Source organism: Tenrec ecaudatus, chromosome 13 (genome assembly GCF_050624435.1).
Source record: "Tenrec ecaudatus isolate mTenEca1 chromosome 13, mTenEca1.hap1, whole genome shotgun sequence".
Lineage (NCBI taxonomy): Eukaryota > Metazoa > Chordata > Mammalia > Afrosoricida > Tenrecidae > Tenrec > Tenrec ecaudatus.
In genome coordinates this window covers 113895263-113919544 of record NC_134542.1, presented here as the reverse complement: position 1 = coordinate 113919544, position 24282 = coordinate 113895263, and the positions used below count along the sequence as shown (strand labels likewise).

The 24282-nt window shown below is 42.6% G+C and overlaps 1 protein-coding gene and 1 pseudogene across 2 annotated transcripts in view; one reads left to right on the top strand and one right to left on the bottom strand.

The window, feature by feature from the left end:
* Window positions 1-24282, top strand: part of THSD7B (thrombospondin type 1 domain containing 7B) — a 1078590-nt gene that overhangs the window by 579559 nt on the left and 474749 nt on the right. For both annotated transcript variants that reach the window (XM_075530023.1, XM_075530024.1), the window contains exons 8-10: window positions 9646-9837; window positions 12069-12303; window positions 19885-20000. In XM_075530023.1, coding sequence (XP_075386138.1) covers window positions 9646-9837; window positions 12069-12303; window positions 19885-20000 — 543 coding nt within the window. The remainder of the gene's footprint in view (window positions 1-9645; window positions 9838-12068; window positions 12304-19884; window positions 20001-24282) is intronic.
* Window positions 1233-2054, bottom strand: LOC142424757 (transmembrane and ubiquitin-like domain-containing protein 1 pseudogene; annotated as a pseudogene).

Here is a 24282-nt window from a genome sequence, read left to right as displayed (position 1 = left end):
TACCCTACTGCTATCACAACTTTCACTATTGGTCCCCAGGGGTTTATCTGTCATGGATTCCCTGTTTCCAGCTCTTATCTGAAGCTGTGTACATACCATGGTCTAGCTAGATTTGTAAGATAGAATTGGGGTCATGATGGGGGTGGGGTGGGGAAAGCATTAACGAACTAGAGGAAAGTTGTATGTTTCTACTGCACCCTGCCTGGTTCATCTCCTCCCTGTGACGCTTCAGTAAGAGGATGTTCAATTGTCTACAGATGGGCTTTGGCTCTCCACTCTGAACCACCCCCCCCATTCACAATGATATGATTTTTTCTTCTGGGTCTTTGATGACTGATACCTGATCCCATCGACACCTCATGGTCACACAGGCTGGTGTGCTTCTTCCATGTGGGCTTTGTTGTTTCTCAGCTAGATGGCCACTTATTTATCTTCAAGCCTTTAAGACCCCAGATACTATATCTTTTGATAGGCAGGCACCATCAGCTTTCTTCACCACATTTGCTTATGCACTTGCTTTGTCTTCAGTGATTGTGTCAGGAAGGTGAGCATCACGGAATGCCAGGTTATTAGAACAAAGTTTTCTTGCACTGAGGGAGTACTTAAATCAAGGTTCTCTTACATGAAACCTTTATTTTTGGTGTTTCCCTTGGGTGCCCTGCTCTGTTCCTTCGAGCCTTTGCTTTTCACGTCCTCTCTATTTCCTTCTACTACTTGTTTAGGCTGGATTATTTGTCACTTTGTGAACACTCTCACATCATTACTACATTTTTGACTATGTGATATGTCTAATTATACATCGTCTACATTGTCTTTGCTGACTATGCCAGCGTGGCTCTTTTCATATTTAGTCTTGCGTTCCATCTCACTCTTTTGTTTCTTCATTCTGAACTCTTTTCCATCTGCATTTTTTAAATGTTTTCAAAAACTTCATTTTTTTAAATCTGACGTGTTCCAGAGAACAACCCTCTGCCTCCACATCGGGTTCCCAGTCCTTGCATCCCCCGTGAGCCCAAGGAGTATTTGGGACCAGAGCTTGCTAGTTTCTCAGGGAGAGCACTGAGACAGGCTGAGTGAGGTTGTTCAGCGCTGCCCAAAGACTAGGCAGCAACAGCAGCTGCCTGACATTGAAGAGCCCACTGCCAGTGGGGCTGAGGGCCAACCATGCCAGGAGTGCACTCAGCACCTGAGAGGTCACAGGGCCAGGCCTCCACCAGCCTCAGCATTCCTTGTCAGCGTGGGTCAAGCCTCACAGACGGGGAGAAGAGGCATGGGCAAGGCAGGCCTGGGCAGACAGCAGCTTCACACTGGTACATCGTCCAGAGGGGCGGTAGCATTGTCAATGGCCCTTGCAGGTACATGGCGAAGGGAAGGAGACTGTGGAACAGAGGGAAGCCATGGAAGCACAGGGTGGCAGTCAGGGGGAAGTGGGTGGATACTGGATGTGGTAGTACCAGGGCATCAGCAGCAGCAGAAGCAGCAAGGGCAGCAGCAGGGTGCCAATTTCCAGTCCCGAGAGCCCTGCTCTGACCCTGGGGGGCAGAAGGGTGACCCATGTGGATGCATGGCAGTGGAGAATGCAATTGAGGGGGAGTTGACAGCTGTCCAGGGTTTGGGACTCATCTCCCTTGGTAGAACTTGTTCGTGTCCAGGAAACTGGGTCCTTTTCAATGAGCCGATGGTATTCTGGGGCCAGGCGCTGGCCACCTGCTCAGAATCATTGAGGCATTCCAACTGAAGCATGAGGGGCCCCTCAGGAGGTGCCTGGTGGCTGTGGTGTTCCTAGGAGACCCCTTGTCAGGCTCTGGCTGTGTGGCTTGACCTCTGTGTCTCAGGTTGGGGACCTCGGCTCTGGGAGCTGCCCTTCTGATGCGCTCGGTGGCTGTCATGGCTTTGCAGGGCTGTGTTGAAGTTGGGGTCCCGGATAGCTTGGGCAATGGGTCAACACTCTGGGCAGTGTGTGTTGAGACCCAGGCAAGAGCCAGAATCAGGAGGCAGGCAAGCAGTGCCTGAAAGATAGTCATCTTATCACCCACCGCTTCCATCACGGCCATGGCCCTGACCTTGTGGGCTGCGCTACCGAGCTGAAGAGGCACGAAGGACCCGTGAGGGGTGCCTCTCAGGCCTAGAAACTTAACAGCCTCCCGACCTCACCCCAACCCTCCTGTGGACCCAATTCCTCTGCCACCTAGACCCAGGGAACATATTGTTTGGACTCCCATTTGCACCATCCTCTCCCATGGTGCCCCTTCACATCACGTTATCACATCCTAGATCCTGACGCTGGGTAACCTGAATTTTAGGTCTTTAACCGGTTCCTTAACACCTTCTAACCGCACCCCAAGGGAAGGGCCCAGACCTTCTGAGTAACTCCGCCCCTGAACTTGACACCCGGCAGACTTCATGCTGCAGCTTATCCAATTCTCTTTCAAGTTCAGTACTTCACTCCACAGTGTATGGACTCCTACCTCCGCTGCACCCCTACGCTGGTTTATTCCCTTACCGCTGAAGTGTCTCGAGGGAGAAAAAGACCTCTCTCCAGTCCCCTTTTCCATTTACTCAAAACTTCTAATGGGCCATAAGAAACTGATTCCTAGGGCCACCCTTACATCGCATGTCAATCTCTGCCCTTTGACAATTTGAAATCTCCATGGTTTGCTGCCCATCACCCCGGCCAGCCCCTCCCAGATTCTACCCACACTCAAGGGCAGCAGGCTTTCTCTACTCCTCTACCCTTTGGAGCCTCCCTAAACTTACCTCAGGGCCAGTCACTCACCCAGGAATGAGACACCCCCTCACACCCAGACTCCTCCCTCAAACTCCGAGCTGCGGAGGGCAAAGTGGTCAAGGTTCATAGCAGGATGGGCACCAGCTAGGAGCCAGGGCTGTCTGGCAGGCATAGGCCTCTCCGTGTTTCATGCCAGGTCCCTACCAGCTCCATGCCAGACCTGCGGGCACTGGCCTGCTTATTTTTCCCATCTTTGGAAAGAATGATCCTTTGCACCTCATCCCCTGATGGGATTCTTGACCAATTTCAAAGAGACCATTTCTTTGCATGGATTCCTGATAACACTGTCTTTGGTGGTTTGGCAATGGAAGAAGCGCACCAGGCTGTGTGACCATGAGCTGTCGAAGGGATCAGGTATCAGACATCAAAGAACAAAATATCATATTGTAAATGAGGGTGAGTGCAGAGTGGAGACTCAAAGCCCATCAGTAGGCAACTGGACACCCCCTTACTGAAGGGTTGTGGGGAGAAGATGAATCAGTCAGGGTGCAGGGTCACAACGATGAAACATAACTTTCCTCTAGTTATTAAATGCCTTCTCCCCCCACGATCATGATCCCAATTCTACTTTACAAATCTGGCTAGACCAGAGAATGTACATCGGTACAGATAGCAACTGGAAACAGGGAATCCAGGACAGATGAACCCCTTCAGGACCAGTGGTGAGAGTGGCGATGCCTGGAGGGTGGAGAGAATGTGGGGTAGAAAGGGGGGAACTGATTACAAGAATCTTCTTATAGCCTCCTCCCTGGGGATGGATAGCAGAGAAGAAGGCGGGGGGGGGGATATCAGACAGTGTAACATATGACAAAATACTAAGTATTTATGAATTATGAAGGGTTCATGAGGGAGAGGGTAGTGGGAAGGGATGGGGAAAAGTGAGGAGCCAATATTAAGGGCTCAAGTAGACGGCAAATGTTTTGAGAATGATGATGGCAACAAATGTACATGTATGCTTGACACAATGGATGGATGTATGGATTGTGATAAGAATTGTACGAGCCCCCAATAAAATGATTTTAAAAAGCAAACGCAGGAATGAGATGATCGAGAAGTTATGTAAGGAAAAAGCCACAGATGAGATCTATACCAAGATCAATTCAGCAGAATAATAGGAGCGTGACTGGTAACTTCTTACAGGTTTGTGTTGCAGAGGCTCTACTTGGAGGCATAACTGTTTGAATCTTGAACATGTTTTTAACCTGTTTGTGCCTGGGTGTACCAGGAATGCCTGACTAATGGCACTCATGTGAATATTAAATAAAACACCTGACATGATATGGCTATCCCACAGCCTTGCCCAGTCTAGCCTTTCTCAAATATTAGGGGATTTTGTTGATGTTATGCTACAGTTGTTAATGATTTCTGTTCTCATTCATATTACTTTACTTAATAGTAAATGTCTTTAATTTTCTTATATGTAGATGGACAATTTTAAGTTGTGATATTGGAAGCAAACAGAAACATCAGTTGCATGACTGATAATAACAGGATGGTAAAAATAGCTTATATTTAGGTTCTTTTCCATAGTTTATTGGTTAGAAAATATAAACATATCTTTAGCTTATTAGAATTTTAGTCCATAAGTGCCCAGAGGTTACTTGTCCTTGAGGAAGCAACATTTAAATTAAGAAAATGTCATTAGGTGCGTGTATGTGGTTTCCATTGTTCCAATGTCTGCATTGTCTGTTGACATCTTATTCAGCGGTTGGCAAGTATTTCATAAAAATCCATTGGCATTTTTGTTGAGATTTAAATAGAACATAAAATGTTATGACATGTAGTATATTTTTAATAGCTTTCATTAGTTTTAATAGATACTATAGCAGTATACAAGAGGAAATATCAATCCAGTACCCTGTGTGCATTATGTTTTGAAGGGTAAAGTAGTTTGGGGTTTGTATGATAGAAAAAAATACTTATCTATTTTTCAAATCCTTCAGTGCAATCGAGACTTAATGGTTCACTTTCAATTTCATTTAAAGCAGTGTTTTCCAAAGTGGGTGATGCTGCCCCATTGAAGACAGCCATTCCATGGGAGAAAGACGAAGTTTTCTAGCCCAGTAAAGAGCTACAGTCTCAGAAACGCACAGGGGCAGTTCTTCCTGCCCTATAGGGTCGATGTTTATCTTAGTCAAGTACTTGTTCTCATTGCCAGATATTGGCAGACAGAGAACAGTAGAGTGAACACTGGCCAGGACCCGATCATCTGACCATTTGCCCCACTGCCCTCCGCTTCCCAAGCAAACAACACCGAGTGATGAAGAAGACTTTTGAAGCAACACCACACCCCATATGTTCAGAATCATGACTTGTTTAAACAAGCCTGCTCTATTAAGAGAGAACCCAGAGTTTGTCATTATTGATTTCAGAGAGCCTGATCGGGGCTGGGAGTGATTTTACGTAGTCCTCTTGAAAGATGATTTCAATTTCCCTTTATGTACATCCTCTTTTATTAGGACATTAGATTATCAGAGCTTGTGAACATCACATTTAGTGACCAAGCTTCCACCCCATATGCTGCTCCATTTTCCATGATTCTTTGAGATTTAAGGTGGTTCTGCTTACAAGAAAATGGAAACCAGTAGGCTTACATGCTCTCTTTTGTGATGGGCTTTCTCTGTGCATTGGGGAGATGATTTTACCAATGTGGATAAACAAGTGTCCTTATTCAAGGTAAAGTACTTTTAAATGGGTTATGCTAGCCAACCATATCAATTACATTATTCAGATAATTATAAATATTCTTTATATTTTAGGTGATTCAACCTGAGGAGCTATAGTAACTATTTCTACACATGTCTGAATAGTAAAGCAAGAAAACCAATATTTTCATGGTGATTATGTAAATATCTAGAATCTTAGATGAAGAAAGCCATTCTTTTTAGTCTTTGAAAACAGAATTTTAAAAAGCTGCTTTATATTCAGAGACAACCAAGTGGTACTTACCTTGTTATGTAGGCTACATTAATTCTTTCTAATCCCTATCATGCCCGTGAAAGGTAAATGCTATTATTAAAAAAAGAGACAACTCAGGTTCAAAGAAGTTAAGTGATATACCGAGGAAGTTAAGTGTGGGTGCTAATATTCACAAATAAGCTTCTCTTTTGTAAGATCATTTTAGGAAATAGCTCCTATGTATGTTGTGGGGCCTATTTATGGCTATTTGGTTGGCTTCTTTATGCCTAACCTGTTTGTTTAGTTTCTGAATTACCTGTACGGTTAATCTACCTAAAGGCTGGCAACAGAATTCCATATCTGTTCTTTCCAATTTTTGCTGCCCCCTAGTTCTATCTACCCATATATAGGGTCACCACTGTGCATCAGAATTGGCTCAGTGGCAGTGAATGAGTGAGACCCTAAAGAGATCAAATTAGGGATCTGGCTGGTAGGCATCTTAAAATGTTTGAACTGAGGTTACACTTTTTAAAAGAAATACCTGAGTGATATTAATGGCTAAGCACTTGACAACTAACCCCAAAAAGCAAGGGTTTGAGTTCACCCACAGTTGCCTCAGAGAAAGACCAGGCATTCGAAAAGATCACAGCCATGGGAATGCCCTGCGGGACACAATTCAACTCTGACACACTTGAATCAGGAGCAGCTCAATTCTGATCTCCTTTTGGTTTAAGGTTTTACAAATATGTTCGTGTTGCTGAGGATGTCAGATGTGTGACTGGGAACATGTAATAATCATATCATACTTAAATCATGCCATTCCAACTGATTTAGAATTGGGTCTCAAATCACTTTCCAATGTGGGCTTTCTCTTCTGATGTAGCAAAACTCTTCGCTTCAGTATTGTGTTCTAAATGAAGTGTCTTTTCCTAAGACTTGGGCTTTGTGGATGTCTTCACGGCCTGACATACCCTCCCCATCACCGCCAGTCCTCAGTCTTTCTCGCCTCCCTTGTCGGAGATCTTTCTTTATCACGCCAGTCCTCCCGAGGCTCTGGTCTCTGAACTGATAGGTGACTCTCTGAAGCACTCATTTCCATTTGATATTTAATTTTGGATTTTGTCTTTTGTCTATTGTTGGCTCCTCCCAATCATTAATCCTGAGCTCTAAGGGGATAAAGGACACCTTCAGTTCATCTTCTCCTGTCATAAGCCTTGCACATCATGTACACTCATCAAGTAAGAGCGAGTATTGGTATAACTCTCGAAGGCAGGGCATTTGAAAAGTGTGTTCGTACCAATGCCACTGATGGGTGAGACATGCTGCTCAGAAAGGGCGGTCTTTGGTCAGGAAAGAGTCCGTCCCCTTCCCTTGCACAGCTTTGGACACACAATGCAGCCACCTTTTCACCACTTTGGAGCAGTCCCTCGGCAGCCTGACCATTGTTTCTTTTAAGCAAAGTTTCCAGTTTTCCTCCCACTTTTATTCCTAAAACCCCTAATATAGTCATCATCTTTTCCTTCTGTGTTCCAGCTCATTGCTTCTTCATTCAACTTTATTTTATTTTTATTTTGAAGACTTTTTTATTGTAAATTAGGTGGGGGGTGGGGGGTGGTTACATTTCAGATCACCTACCTTGCACTCAACAGTTTAAAGTCCTGTCAACACCCTGATAGTTTACCCTTCACTCCCTCTGCCCTCTTCCTCATATGGACTGCCGGTTTCCACTTCACCCAAGATGCACCCATTAAGCCCGTTGCTGTATTCTCCCTCCCTAACTGTCTCGCCCTGCTTAGAAATCTCCTAATTCTATTTTATTTGGCATGAAAGTCTTTCTTGTTATCATTGCTTCGCTTATATCAGTGGTCTTATCTTTGTCCTCGCATGATTGGGTGATTTAACTTTCTCCAGTTCAATCTGCATCATGAGGTGCATGCAAATACATGATTCTCTAAGATATTTTTGTTCCACCCTGCTTTGAACTATTTTTGTGTGGACTGTATGCTGATAATATTAATACATGTGGAAATTGAATTTCAGTTAAATGTTCGGTGTGCATCTTGCTTGGCCTACCTGCTGTTTTATATGGGAAACACCACTGCATAGCTGCATTGGTGTGTCTCGGTATGTACGTGTGCCTGCATGGGAGAATCAAATATGCAGTGTGAGCTCAACGGGAACATAGTCTCAGGCTGCAAAGAGAATGATTGGAAGTGGGCTTTCAGCTTGATGATCGGCTGGAATCTCTATCACTTCTCATCACGTGCTTGACAAGTTTTATTTGTACCTCAAGGGCACTGAGCCCGTCCTCACTTGCAAATATGAATGCAGCTATTAGCAGGGCACCGCCTTTTCCTTTAGGCGCCGTTGCTCACTGCCCACGTGCGTATTTCCTTCCTCACAAAAGGATGCCCTCTCTCTCTCGAATTAGACATGCAGGGTCCATGGGAAAAGCAGAGGTCTTCGAGTCAGAAAGTTTGGACTTGATTCCTAACTCGGTCCTGTGTGAGCCTGAACATGTTATCCTTTCTAGGTGTGCATTTCATGAGCTGAATCACACCTGTCTCTAAGCTCACCTTGGGAGGGCTAAGTAATCTGTGAGAAACCGCTAACACCGTCCTGGCTCAAGGAGATGCTTGGTGAATAGTATTTGCCTTTTCAGTTATGGTTGCGATGGACAGATTAGGACAATGAGAATTCCAGAGGCAGAAAATCATCCAGACAGAACTGCCTCTCTTGCTCCGCGTTGTTATTTCCAACCATAGATGCTACCACTCTCCTTTGTGTCCTTGGTTTTTATGGGGAAACTGTGAACTGGAGGACAGTGGAAGTTGAATTACTATCGGTGAGGAGCAAGTTTTTATTCCAATGTATGGGAATAAATATATGAATACATTCTAAGCATATGTGAATAAATATGCAAATAAATAATCTGAACAAATCTTTAAAGATTCTGTCATATTAATCTCTAAAGTTATAAAGTACCGTTCTCTATAATTTTATATTTTCTGACAAAATCACTTCCTGTGATGTTATTATCTGAGTCCTGCAAAAATTGTATTAATAGAAGGTTACTGGGATAATAGTAAATTTGGGGATCCTTGTAATTAGAATGTATTTGTGCTATTTGTGGGTGTAATTTTTGTTTAGAGAGTTATTTTATTGCATATATATATATAGATATATGTTTGGCTTTCAGCTCTTTTCTCAACTTATTATGTAACTTTAGCCCTAAGTCTATTTCCATTGTAGTTTGAGCTTATTTATCACCATTCACAAACAGAAGAAAAGAGTCGTCATAAGACACTCTTGTTCAAGGTTATGTATTTGACTGTGAAAATATCCAGAAGGAAATTATAATTATTTTTCTTAATACAACACAATAAATGTTCATCATGCATTATGGGCTTAGGCTCCACAGATTACCCCCACTTTCATTTTGCAGAAAAGTACCTATTTGCTATCCGTCTCACTGCTGTGGAGTCCGTGCTGACTGACAGCGCCCCCTGTGGCTTTCTGAGACAGTCACTGTCGATGGGAGTAGAAGCCCAGTCTGTCTCCCTTGGAAGATGCTGGTGGCTTCAAACTGCTGACCATGTGGATAGCAGCCCAATGCATAGTCATTACATGATGACTGCTACAGAGATTGTTGCCTCCACCCAACCACTGCTAGCATTTTTTCCTGAACGAAGCCAACTATGAAGGACGTGAAGTGGAAATTTGGCAGTGGCATCAACCTTTCTAATTGCGGAATGATCTCTAGGCAATTTTTCTTGAGAAAATACTATGAAAGGCAGACAAAACCATCTTTGGGTTGTTTGTTTTGTCTCTTTACTGGTGTGGACACCAGGAGCAGTCATCTAAGTGAAAGCATCTGAGGGAGCAGTGGACCTTAACATGCCTTGGACCGTTCTCCGCTGTGCTTTAATCCTCACGTGTCCGTGTTCGATTGCTTGCAGGAGAAGACGTATCAGGGAGTCTTTGTCCAGCCCCACCTCCTCCGGAACAGATGGCTTGTGAGATCCCCTGCCGCATGGACTGTGTGGTCAGTGAGTGGACAAAGTGGTCAGCCTGTTCCCAGTCCTGTACAAATAAAAACTCAGATGGGAAACAGAGCCGATCGAGGATCGTCTTGGCATTGGCCGGAGAAGGTGAGCAACAGTAATGGTGGTGGTATGAGAGTCACTTGGTCCAGACTTGTTCCCCGACAGATAACGGGAAAGTTTATATTGCGGATGCAGCCGCACCAGCGATCACATTTGTGCACTGATTCCAAGTGCCTGTTGCTTGCCCAGTGCTCTCACCGCAGCAGTACAAGAACCCCACACGGGGTGACTTTCAAGAACAGAATTTTATTTTCTTTCAGTTAAAGAGAGTAAAAATCTGAATCAAAATCTTGACCATGCTGATCTTTCTGAGGGCCTCTCTCCCATTTCTGATAAGTTTAATAATACGTACTGCTCCTTTACTGCTTATAGATACGTGTGACTTCATCATCATCTTACGTCCCCCTGAGTACCTGTGACGGGTCTGCTGTTTTATAAGATGCTGCTCAGAAGAGCCTAGGTTGAGGGCCCAACCTAATCAGCATAATAAAGGAAAAACACTTCATTTATCACACGGGATCAAGTGTACCAGTACAGTCATTAGAACGTCAGAGTAACTTTCTTTTTCAGTAGTTTCATTGACATACAATTCAGCTAGCATACAATTTAATAGTGCAATCATATTCAGAGTTGTGCAGTCATCAGCACAATCAATTTTAAAACATTTTCTTCTTTCTCTTATTTGCTGTTGTTCACCCCCCACCCCACTTTAACCTAACCATTTTTGCCATGCCCCTAGATAATTATTAATGGGGTTACTGTCCTTTAGATTTACCTATCCTGTATTTCATAGAAAAGCATACAAAACAAAAACAAGACACAAAGAAATTCAAAGCAAGCAAATGATGAAGACCAAACAAACAAACCTCAATCAGATTTCCTGATGCTTTTTTGAGATGAGGAGGCCATGCTTGGTTGACATATCCAGGTTTGCATAGCGGTAGCTCATACAGCCAGGAGCAAAATTGGAATCTTTTTGGTAAAACGAGATCCAAATTAGGAATCAGGAGACTTGGCTTCTTGACCTGGAACTGCCACTAACATTGGCAAGCTTCCTGATCCGTAAGCCCTGGGCTCCTGTTCTGTCATGCTGGCCTGCTGGCAGGGGGAGAAAGATGAAGGCCGTGGAAATGTCTTTGAAGGAACCAAAAAGTGCTATGGGAATGTAGACAGGTGACATCGGGACAAATTACAGGAACAGATGTTCCAAACATTTATAGCCCTGGTCTCTGTCCCCTGGCACACATGCATGGCATTCGTTTCATGCCCTCCCTAGACTTTGTCTGCCTGCGACTGTTCGAACAGCAAACCGCGGAGGGCTCTGACTGGGAGGAGCCCCTCTGGAAAAGGGTTCTCATCCGTGAGTCAGAGAAATGGGGCCAGGGTCAAGACGAATCCACTTTTTCATATTCTCAAGGTGCACTTTCTTTCTTAGCTTGCCTTTTACATTTCTAGAAGCAGAAAATGAGGCAGTAGTATTTCATGGGGGAAAATATTACTAGAATCACAAAACCGAAGTCTCAAATCTTTTCAAGCACCGGGCCTATTGAATAAAACATTATAGCGGGGTGACTAGGAAACGATCAATACTTTAGAGAAATGACACGACTACGTGAATATAAAAATGTGAGGGAAAAGATAGTAATGAAGTGTGATTGGCTCATTCCCCCGAGAGTGTAGAAAGGCACACTTGCCTGGCCCTCGGCCAGTGGACAGCACACTGTCAGAGAGGTCAGAGATTCAGGATGGGTCCTTACTTGCCAAAGCTTAGCACATACTTCCAGATTTCTCAAATATCAGTGAAGTGTATTTTTTTTATGGAGAATGAGTGTCTTAAAATGGTTCTCTGAGAAAAACAATTCTTCTCTTAGGGAAAGGCTCCGTGTGTGCATCGTTGTGCATGTGTGTATCCTAAAACACACCAGTTTAAGTCATTGGCTATTAGATCTGTTTTGACAAACTATAATAATAACAGTCGAAAAAAAGCCATTTTTAAAGCTTTTCTCAAATGTTTCCAGATGTGGGTGGTAGAGCTCACTTGCTTTACCAGCGAATTGGCATGGACAGTTACTTGACATTGGAGAAAGAAGAGGAAAATGGTTGTAAAATAGGACGAAATTCCCACGGCCTTTGAGTGAGATGAAGAGCTGCTCAGGCCGTTTGAAAACAGTGTCAGAAGATCCATTGCATAGCTCCTTAGTCAGCAAACTCTAAGGAACAGCCGTGGCACCACCACGACAGCAGCCGCAGCAATGGTGTCTTGTCTTTTGTTGTAGGTGGGAAGCCCTGTCCTCCTAGTCAAGCCTTGCAGGAGTATCGCGTATGCAGTGGCCATTCCTGCGCGCAGCTCTTCTGGGAGACGTCGTCTTGGGGCCCCTGTTTGGAAGGCACATTGGTGCCCTCCCTTAATGCGACCATTGGCTGGACGGGAGAAGCTCCATGTGGAGTGGGCATTCAGACACGGAGGGCCTTCTGCGTCAAGAGTCATGTGGGACAAGTGATGGCCAAAAGGTATTATGTTACTACTGACAGTCTTGAAGAGTATTGGATCACTGATATTTGGATAACTGATAATTGGCTAGTTTTGGCAAAAAAAAAAAAAACACAACAAAACCGATTTAATCAACTAAGCTAACATGCCTGGACTGTGTGATGATAACATTAAAAAAATAAGTTTTATTTATTAATTTTTGTTTTTAGAGTAAAATATATGTCTCAAACAAAGGTAAATATAGTTACCATATTACTCACGTGGGCGGTTATGTATTTTGGCTAATCAATGAAATTATGCCCACATATATTGGATGCTTTAATAATCAAACACATTTCTATAGCTCATGTCAGCATTTTGAAATCTTCTCCAATCCTCTGAAGGTCGAGCAGCACCTTCAAAGCATTTTGAGTCACATGGTGCACCTCTTTAAGAAAAGAAAAACAAAGAAAACTGATGCACCCAAGACAGTGTGGCCTCATGGTAACGCCTCACGTCACAGAGTCAAACTGCTTCATAGGATTTCCAGGGTAGGATCTTTCAGAAATGACCTCCAGGGATGATCTGTCTGTGGTATTCAGGGACTTGTTTTGAAAGAAACTTCTGCAGTCCCCCCCCCCAATCTTTCATGTAGTGGGCAGATCAATTCATGAGACATTTTTGATTACAATGTTCTCTGTCTGATCTCCACTAGGTAGAGCCTCATACCGAACACCTACCCCAAATGTTGGCAGTTTAGGTGCCACCTGAGGTGCCTTGGAAGACAAGCTAGGAAATCTGCTTCAGTTCTGCCCGGCAGAAGAACACAGGGTCACCATGATTTTGAACAAACTCATGGCAATAATAAGGCTGTGCGCACAGATATGTCTCAAGAACACTAGGATACAAATTTGGACATGAGGACTAGAATATAGATATTAGAGAGAGTCATTGGAATTGTAAATAATTGGGAGGAAAAAAGAGTAGTTGACTGCAAACAAAGTGGTTGAAATTTTATTTCTAGACCAAAAGAGGGGACATAATTCTTCCCCAAGTCTATGTGGAAAAGGTTGTGAAAAAGAAATGGAAGGGGCCTATTTTCCAAGTGACTGGTCTGTTAATAGGGATTCCTCCCCCAGTGTCCATGCTTGAATTCCACCTTCATGTGGTATATGTGCCCCCACCCCCACCCCACCCTTGGGCACCTGACGCACACTGGGCAACATAGAGTCTTTGTCCAGAAACTTCCAAGCTGAAGCTGGAAACATAAAGCTCTCTTTCTTCCTGTTCTACACCTGTGAACTCAAACTTGTCCCAGCCACCGTTGAACGTGAGATAAAAATCAGAAAGAGAATGTGAAACTGAGCCCAGCGAAAGCAGCAAGTGCTGACAGCATCAAACCCTGGCCTCATCCTTTTCAACAGCCTCCTTCCATTTTTAGCAAAATAGGATTCTGCCCAATTCAATATAATTTGGGTTTGCTGCTTTGGGTGAGTGAAACACCTAATTAATTCAATCTGGGACACCATAGTGGAGGAATCTGGGCCACATCCACATTATGATGGAAGGCCCTTTAGCTGAATATTGGTGGGTCACGGATAGTGGTTTCAAGGACACGACGCGACGGTGCCAGAAGTAGTGCAGACAGGCCATGAGCAGATGGCTCTGTAAGTGAAACAACGGTGACTAAGAGCCGAAGCGCAGCCCAGCAAGCAGACCCTCACATTTTCCATTTCTACATGTAGCCTCCAGAAAATTGGGGTTTGGTGTTCCTTATTGTTACAACCACTGCGTTTCTCAGTGTCTGGCATGTAGCTGTGCTTGATGAACACTTCTGAACTTCACCCATGAACTACACCATGACAACTTGGAATGAGAAAAGGGGCTGATTTCTAGTCTCTAATAATGATATTTCCTACGACAATAAGCCTTGGTAAAGAATATTGTCATGCAGAATAGTGACCAGATATCTACATATCTACAACCTTCCTGTTGTATGAACTTATAAATACTACTGTTTCTCCTCTAGCATCAAACTCTACACAGCTTGCAACATTTTGTGGGGATTTGTGTTTCTCTTTTGCCTTGATTAACATCCATCATCTGTGTTTCCCAGCTTCACATGCAGCCTGGAGACTGTGATAACTGCCAGTCTAATCAATGAAATGATGAAACTATCCAATCAATGAAAGTTATAAGCAGAAGGGAAAATGACATCTGCAGCTCACCTGGCTCAGATGATAGTCAAAGCCATTGATGAAATTTTAAAAGACATATTAAGATACTCTCTATGTGAGAATGCCTTTTATCTGTGAAGGAATTATAGTCTGGATTGTATTCATTTTTATTACCTAACTTGTCAACTACGTTATAAAAAAAGATACAGGAGGCATCAAAATGAATATCCACTTAAAAGTAAATGTAGCTGAGGTGGAGGAGACCCTACATAAGCTAAACTATTATTCTATGTAGTGATGGAATAATTCGGCCAGCCTAGCATCTGATCTTTAACTACCACAAAATGTTTCAACTCTTAACCACAGCAGAAAAAAGCAAAACAACTACTTATCACAAATGTAATGTTGTTTACTCAGCAAAGAGGCACATTAAAATTGAGATGGACACCTAATGAATAAATGATCCTCACATTTTAAAGGGGTATTTAGAAAAAAAACAAACCAAAAAATAAATAAAGGGGTATTTAGATATGAAAAGTTGGTTTGCATGTTTAGCTAGTCCTCTATTTTCTTATCTGTCCTCATAAGTACTTTGACTTACAGCGTTTTGAAAATAAAACTCTCTGAACAAACAATTTGCTCACTGTGATATAGAGACTTCAGGATTTGTTTTCATCTCCTACTCCCACTTTAAAAAAAAGTCACAAAATTATCATAGAACCAAAACTTTCCAGGTAAAGCCTAAGTCACAGAATGCTTTGTATGGCCTTGAAAATTTACACAAATGAGATATACTATGTATTACCACACAGTGAACAACCTCTAGTTTTTTCCTGGTTTATCAACACAGAAAAAAGAACTGCGCAGGTGTTTTTCCCAACACACACATCCATATAAAGACATTGCTAATTACTTTTTTTTCACTGTTAATGAGACTGGAGACTTAACAACCTAGCTTTAATTCTTACTATATGTCTCCAAACGGCCCTGCTAAGCATGAGCAGCATACATTGACTTTAGTAAAGTTAATTAAAATTCTTGTGGTTAATGAGATTAATTGAGTTGAGAAAATATGTAGTGGCCACACTGAGATTATCAGCCATAGGATGCATCTTTCATTCTCTCCTTAAGATTGTATGTACTATACATTATAATATTACCTATAAACACAAATAATTTTTTCTCTGTTTCATGGGAAAGTCTTGAGGATGAAAAATATCTCTCGATAACTCTGAAATTGTTGGGGTGGGATAAGGAAGATGAAGAAAACAGACCCTAAAGAAAGGGTGGCCTGAAGGGAGCAGGAAAGAGCTGCCTTCGTGCAGTATTGGCCTAATAATCACGTGCACCTTCTCCAAACCCATCTCGTGGGGTTTGGCAAGTTCTTGTATCCCTGGGTCGGTATTTTGGTTTCCATGTAACTGTAAAGGTGAGAACGTTACTATTGTAAAGTAATATAACTGATCCTATCAGAAAATGAGAACCAGGTGGAACAAGGCAGCCCGAAGTGAGAGCGGGTTGGGAGAGCTCTGGAGTTTGTTTGGTTTGGTTTTGCTATTCAGTGCTTTCTTTCCTATTAAAATGTACCCCTAAACAAAACAAAACAACCCTGCTCCAAAAAACCCAACACAGCAATCATATAAAGATTACAAACACACAATCCATGCATAGCCTTCCAAAGTGCCTGATAAGGCAGTTTCTGCCTTTTGCTGGTGAGACTCCTGGCATTCTGAGAGCTATAGTAACAAATGGCTTCATTTGGACATTCGTTCTTGACAAAGCTGGCAGATTTGCCCATCTGGAGAGTGAGACAAACGCCCCAGTGAGTGGCACGGATGGCTGATGAAGGAGATGGAGCGTGATGTGTCTGCAGCTTGCTTATGGACGCATAACTGAAGAACGGCCGGTCATTGTGGCTCCATTTGATGCCAGCCAGCACCAGGCCTATAACGAACTAAGGCCTACAGGGCAAGCAAGAGACAATATAGCTATAGAAGAGTCCAGCACAGGTCCAGGGATATAGATGCACTAAAATCAAATGCATCCATCCTCTCATGGAGAGCACTGCTAATCCACGATCAGATTTTTCACTCAAAAAGAAGACATTTAAAGTATGATGGACGGCAAGAGGCCACACTTTATTTAGCAGCTAAAGAGCGAATCCATATGCTTGCATTTATTTGAAGGTTTCAACTTTGCTTTGGAAATTGCCATCGAAATTAGTGTAATATCCCCAGTGACTCACTGATGTTCCGGCTCCGCCAGCATGTAACTCCATTCCATCTTTTGCCTACCATTGCTAAATGCTTACCAGACCGCTCCTTAGAAGTGTGGATTGCGTTTCCAAATTCGATACAAGCTAGAATGTCACTATCCAGGCATGGAAACCATGTGTGTTAACAGTGCATTCACACCCAACCAACACCAACATCAAACCAGCAACATCATGGATGTCAAAACCGCTTTGAGAAAGTGATAATGCAGAAGGACTGAAATCAAGCTTTTTAGTTTTGTTTGTTTGTTTTAGTAAAAGGTTGTTTTATTGGGGGCTCTCACAGCCCTTGTAGCCATCCACACATCAATTGTTTCAAACATTTTTGTATGTAGCCATCATTATTTTCTAAACATTTTCTTTTTATCGAGCCCTCTGTATCAGTTCTTCTGTCCCTCCCCCACCCACCCTCGTGACCCTTAGATAAATTGGAAATTATTATTATTGTCATCACTTACACCGGCCTCTGTCTCCCTTCCCCTGTGGTTCCTGTTGTTCATCGCTTGGGGGTGAGGGTGGAGGGCTGGTTTTGTGTTGGTCGTTGCCATCAGTTCCCCCTTTGGTATTAACTTGCTACGTGCAAAGAGGATAACTTTTGAAGAATGAGCGAAAATGTATGGACATTGGAAATATGGTGGCCCTTGAAGAGTCAGATAAATAGAAAAGGGGAGGGAGCAAAATCACTGAAGAACAAGGTGAACTTCACTGGCCATGAAAAGACACTTTAACTGACTTCACAGACCGTGTGGCCCCGGCTGACTCAGAAGTCATGCCTGTGTGCCGGAAAGACCTCCAAGTAGTGGCCTCGGAAAAACAACAGCCCACGCTTGATTTCATGAAAGGATCAACTTTGTGAAGGAAAATGGCCTGCACTATGAAGTGCTGACATTATTCCCAGTGAGTGTTTATTGTGAGCCGTATTTATAAAGGGTAAATAACGTAGAAAACATCACTGTCATAAAAGGGACAACCACCAGCCATCAGTTAGTTCTTCAGACTGTGGTAACGTGTGCTGGTTTGATGCTGAAAGCTACCGACTGTCCCCCACAGTGAGCACTCCTGTGGAGCTTCCAGACTTAGACGGACTAGGACAAGAGGCCTGGCGCTCCACTCCTGAAACTTAGCCAACGAATACCCGCTGGGTGGCAACAGATTTTGAAATAATGTTCTTGACACATAATTCATATATCATGCACTTTCATAGTTTGGTCACATCAGGAGGAGTTTCCTATCATTACTCCAATCAGTTCCAGAAGAGTTTCTTCCTTGTATTATCATGGCTTCTGGCTTTTGCATTTCCTTCCACATTCCCAGAGAGCCATTAATCCAGCTGCTGTCTCTCTGGATTTACCTATCCTGCATATCACATGCTAGAAAACATTTAAAAAAAATAGCAACAAACAAAACCCAACAGCAATAACAAAATAAATCAGAGGATATTCTCAATCAAAAAAGGAAGCAGGAAATATTAAAAAGCAGAACAAACAAACAGGGAAGTCAAATGCTTAGGTGTTCTATTTTAACTTTCACTAGTTCTACGGTGATCCAAGGGCTAGAGTAATCCACCTTCCATTGCACTCTGTATGTTAGTAAGACTAGCCACAATCTGCTCTGTGACAACAGAGTTTGATCTGATGTAGTGCTTCAAGATGAGCCCCCTAGGTGGGAAGGCTTTTAAAATACAGAGTGGCCTAAGTAATAGATTTCAGAATAGCAAACACTATTAAGAAGGTGAAGGGCCAGGAAAGACAAGGCTTGATTGTGTTGTACATGGAGTCCCATGAGTCTGAATACAATGAACATCCTATCACAATAATAAAAGAGATGAATCTGTTATTTATCCCCCTAGGGGGGCTATATAACCTTGGGATGGAATCCCCCTTCCCCCCCAGCCCCCTTCCTCCAGGCCTGATGTCTCATTCTTCATAAAATCCAGTTTCTCAGCATGAAGGGTGAATGAGTATGGTGAGAGGATACAACCCTGCTTTGTGCTGTTTTTTCCATTGTTGCCCTGACCACTTGACATCTCTTCTCTTCCTTTGTGGGTGTGTCTGACATTTGGACAGCCACTCTGGCGACGCCTTGGTCAAGTTGCATACACTTGATGATCTTTTGATGCCAAACTGCTATACCTTCATCACTCAGCGCACATTTCAATCCATTCGTTCTTTGTTAATTGTGCATTCACCTTTGCATCTGCTCTCTCCTATTGAGCGTCTTCGCTGCCATAATTCCCCTCAGATGGTTCCTGCCGTATGAATTTGAGCCCATTATAATTTCAGTGACTCAGGTTTTGGTCTAAAAATGAAGATTACAGTTCCTCACAGAGTTTTCACTGAAAATAAGTAAAGGATGTAGAAAAATCTCTTAATGAAGCACCCAAATTGTTGTACCCTAAATGTCTAATGCCAAAGCTGACGCTATTCAGCTTCAGGTCTCTGCTTCTTATAAAAAATGATGGGGCACCATTTGACATCCAAATACATGCTGCAGCGTACTGTCATTCTGCACCTCCATCTATCACTGCTCCATGTAATCTCTACCCTCTCTGTGGACAAAAACAAGTGAACACACTCACAGAGTTTGCTGAGATTTTAGTTTTTTTCCAAATGTTTGTGAATCCATTGACAATGTTATTTCCTTCCCAAATGGAGCATTACATGAATTGTCAGAAAAATAACATAACTGAAATATCTCTCTCCTTATTGATGTCATTGTATTTGTTATTTACCCTCTGTCACATTTTGTTTATTCCTACCAAAAGAAACAATATCTCATGGGCCAAGGATAATTAATAGAAGCCATACAAATAGGGTCATCTTAAAAATTACATTGTAATTTCCTCCTTTGAGGGTTTGGTGGGATATTTTTAATTTTTACCCTTCTTAAAACACTTTTATGAAAATATTTTTACTAATTTGCTAATTTTGAAAAAAAGTTCTCTGTATTGATAGTATAGTCAGATGCTTGTTTGTCCCCTTCTTAAGCTTTATCTTTTCTGAGACATCCAGAGACATCATTAGTTGCAAGACTTTTCCTTGCCAGTGTAAAAGAAGCTTGATTAATCTTCTGCCTTAAGAGAGTGCGAAACTGCTCTGCCCTCTTCAGAGACTCTGTGGCTCTGTGCACTTACTCTCTCTGGGAGACATTGACGCAGTCTTTTCCATTGACAGATGTCCAGATTCGACTCGGCCGGAAACAGTGCGCCCATGTCTCCTCCCGTGCAGGAAACACTGCATAGTGACGCCTTTCAGTGAGTGGACCGCCTGCCCGAGGCTCTGCCAAACAGGTAGTTGGATGCTGGCTTATAAGTGTTTCTTTCCTAATCATCTGATGGTTCTCCCACTGCTGAAAACTAGCAGTTCAAAGAATGTCAGCATCTTTCTTTCCACTTGTTTGTCACCCTGCACACTAGGTTTGTGCAAGGATGTAAATGACATGTCTTCCTGCCAAATCCATCATAACTTGGAAGGAAAGGCCCGTGTTGTTCTGATGTGTTACATTCTGGCACATATCATTCCTGTTACTGTCCTTGGTGTTGCATTTTTAGCATCCACCCAATTATAGATTACACATAAAGCACCATCATTATCACACTGTCTTTGGGGCTCTAGGGTGCTTGGAGCCCAAACTTAAGTCCCTACATAAGTCCTATGCTTATATTGCTAATGCATCTCTCTCAAATACTCGACTGCCGTTGAGTCAACTCTGACTCATAGTGACCCTATGAACTAGGGTCCTAGAGAATCGCGCCTTTGAGTTTCCAAGGCTATAAATCTGTATGGGAGCAGAGCGTCATTTTTCTGCAACACAGAGGCTGGTGTGCAACACAATGCTTCCCCGAGCAGTTCTTTTTTTTTTTATTATTTTAACAATTTATTGGGGCTGATACAATTCTTTTCACAGTTCATACATATACATACATCAATTGTATAAAGCACATCTGTACAGTCTTTGCCCTAATCATTTTTTTCTCTTTTCTTCTTTTACATTTTATTAGGGACTCAAACAACTCTTACCACCATCCATACATATACATACATCAATTGTATAAATCACATCCATACATTCCCTGCCCCAATCATTCTCAAGGCATTTGCTCCCCGAGCAGTCTATGACTCAACGAGAGTCACACTTCATTGCAGTGGTGTAGCAGGATGCCCATATTAACATGGTATTGACTGCCATAGTGACAGCTGTTTAAAATTGTCATCATCTGCTACCTCCCCCCAACTACCATGATCTGAATTCTACCTTGCAAGTCTGGGTAGGGCAGAGGTTGTACACTAGTACATATAGGAGCTGGAAGCACAGGGAATCCAGGGTGGATGATACCTTCAGAACCAGGGGGTGAGGGGCGATACTGGGAGAGTAGAGGGTGAGTGGTTTGGAAAGGGGGAACCGATTACAAGTATCTACATGTGACCTCCTCCCTGGGGGACGGAAAACAGAAAAAGGGGTGAAGGGAGACGCCGGATAGGGCAAGATATGACAAAATAATAATCTATAAATTATCAAGGGTTCATGAGGGAGGGGGTAGGGGGAGGGGAGGGAAAAAAAAGAGGACCTGATGCAAAGGGCTTAAGTGGAGAGCAAATGCTTTGAAAATGATTAGGGCAAAGAATGTACTGATGTGCTTTATACAATTGATGTATGCATGCATTGTGATAAGAGTTGTAAGAGCCCCTAATAAAATGTTTTTAAAAAATTGTCATCATCAAATATTAGGCTCACTGCAAAGGTAAACTGAGGCCAGGCCAGAGAGAGGGAGAAGTTTATCCTGCCCTCCGGGTGAGATTCACAGGTCTGAGAGTGGGGCCAGTGAAGAAGCACCTATCTGTGGTCAGGAGGAGAAATGAGAAGGGAGGGGAAGGAGCCGCAGCTGCAGGGGCTTAAGCCCTCTCCTCCTGTGAAATCCCAAGACTGGGTGGTGTCTCCATCTTTCTGCCTGATTCTGAGAAAATGGCTCACTGTCTTGGAACCCTTTGAGGCTCCCTGTCTTGGTCCAAGAAGGGCAGGTCAGGCTGTTTCTAATGTCCCTGATCTGTGACTAAACCCAATATCATTGTCTTAAATTGCCTCGATGGACAGTCCCACAGAGCTTGTATAACTTTGCCATTTTATATTCTCAGTAGTGTCTTTTTTCCCCTGAGAATTATTTCATGGGAATAAATTAGCTTTGTTGAAATATATGTATCGAATAGAACTTTTTTTTCAATTTACCAGGTCTTTCGTTGGGATTGTGAGGGGGTCGGATACCAATCTCTTCCAGAGACTCTCCAAAATATTTTTGCCAGAATGAAAATCCAAAGTAAATGAACTGAGTGAGTTGAGTAGCCCGGGGTTTCCATTTCAAAACAGAATGGGCCAGCAAAGCTACCTCTGTACTCTGAGCCATGTAACAGGTAACATCTGAGGGGATTGTAATGGCAATATACCTGCCTTGGAAGAAACACAGCTAAAATGCTCCTTAGATGCAAGGATAGGGAAAGTTTGGTTCATGTACTTTGGACATGTTGTCAGGAGAGACCAGTCCCTGGAGAAGGGCACCATGCTTGGTAATGTAGAAGGGCAGTAAAAGAGAAGGCTCTCCATTAGATGGGTTGACAACCATGGGCTCAAACCTAGGAACAATTGTGAGGATGGCTCAAGACTAGTAGTGGTCTGTTCTGTTGGGCCCAGACTTGCTATGGGCCAGAACTGATTCGATGGCACCTGAGAACAACAGCACCCAAGGGGGTGGATAAAATTCTTAAAATGTCAATAGTAGAAAATCTATGACGATAATGTTTCATGGAGGTTTAGCTTTTTTTTAAGTTTCTTAATCATGTGAGATCAATAGAATTTCTCTGTTAAATGGCTGTAAGAAGGTAAAGACCAAATTAAAAGATAAAAAATACACAATCTTAGCAGCCAGGTAGTGTGATGGGAGCCGCCAAGGTCACCTGAAACTTTGAGATGCATAGTAGCTTTATGGAGCCCAAAGACCCTGGTGACCAGTCTTTGTATAGAGTAGGAAATAGTAGGAATTATTTCCACCACTACTATTTTAAAGACTGTCGCTACATCCAAGAACATTCTGTCTTTTGCCTGAATGTCTTGCCTTAGCAGTAGCTAAGAGCATAGAAGTCATAGACCATGTAAAATAATTGCTGGTCAAGCCATTTCAAAGTTTGTTTTGATTTCCAGCAACTCCACTAACTATTGAAATGGTTTTCATTGTAATGAGAATAGTTCCACGCCTCCATGGTCTCTTTCTGACTCCAACTTTTCAAGCCCAGCTGATTTTTTCCACAGCCTGGGAGCCTAGAGACTTTGAGGAGCGGAGTCAGCTTTCCGATTCTCCCAGCTTCCACTTTATCCCTATTTACTTTCATGCCTAGTTTACGCTTCCGGGAGCAAGAGATTATTAAATAAGCATGAGTTAATTAAGTGGCTACTGTTGCAGGGGGAGACTATTGCAAGGAATGTGAGTGTGAAACTCGTGGTTATGAAACATTGTTGTTCATTGGGATCACCTGGAAGCACTGCTTCAGGACAATAACATCTTACTGAATAAAAGAAAACAATATATTTGTACAAAGCATTCACGGAAAGATAAAACCCCCACCCCAACCATTCACCATTAGACCTGTGAGCAAACAGTGGGGGATGCTGAGCACATCACTTTATTTCCCTAAGTAGGTAAATGAATTGCTTTATAGAAACCATGGTATCCCGTCTCGTTTGGAGTTATGTTCAGGCTTTTGATGGACCTCCTATAAATAAAGAGAATCAATTAATGATTTTTTTAGCTAGGGTGTCACTTAAGTTTACAAAGTAATCTATAATAAAAATGAATGATTGTTTTCACTCCCTTGGCTTTCATCCTATTGCTATGTGAATCTAAAATAGAATAGAGATTTTGGAGGTTTTTTGCTCACTAGATCAGTCAAGATAAGGATAGGTTAGTAGATTGTTGAATTTGGGGTTAGAAGCAGGGTTAAATGTCAGGATCTTAACATGTCAAATTGGATCTCCAAGTCTTATAAGAACAGCAAACTACTTAAACAACATATTAGTATGATATTCAATTTAAAGTCATGATGGAGTTAATGTCTCATATTTTAGACAAAGAAATTTTCAATAGTCCCTTGTGGAAGAATCACCAGTGTATAGACGGCCACTCTGCTGTAGCTCCTTCAAATTGGAGTTGCAATAGAAGTGTGGTTGAGGTCGAACATCTACTACTGAGTCACATGCTCCCAATGACAAGGAGCAGGCAATTCAATAATAAATATGCCAAGAAGGATAGATTCTCTGCCACTTCAAAACTTTCCAAGTTGAATGTAATTTGCACTGATACCTAAAATATGCTTGTGATTACCTAATTTGCGACTGCATGCATATTCTTATTAGAGTTAGATTGTAGACTGCAAGAAAGTGGTGAAAGTTATGTTGAAAAGATATTCATGTCTGAATTGAGCCAGCAGTATCTTTTCTCATATCTGAATGACCACAGTGTTCATCGCATTGTTACTCGATTCTATTTGATTTGTTGGTCTTAGGTGCCAGCCAGTGATTTCCAACGC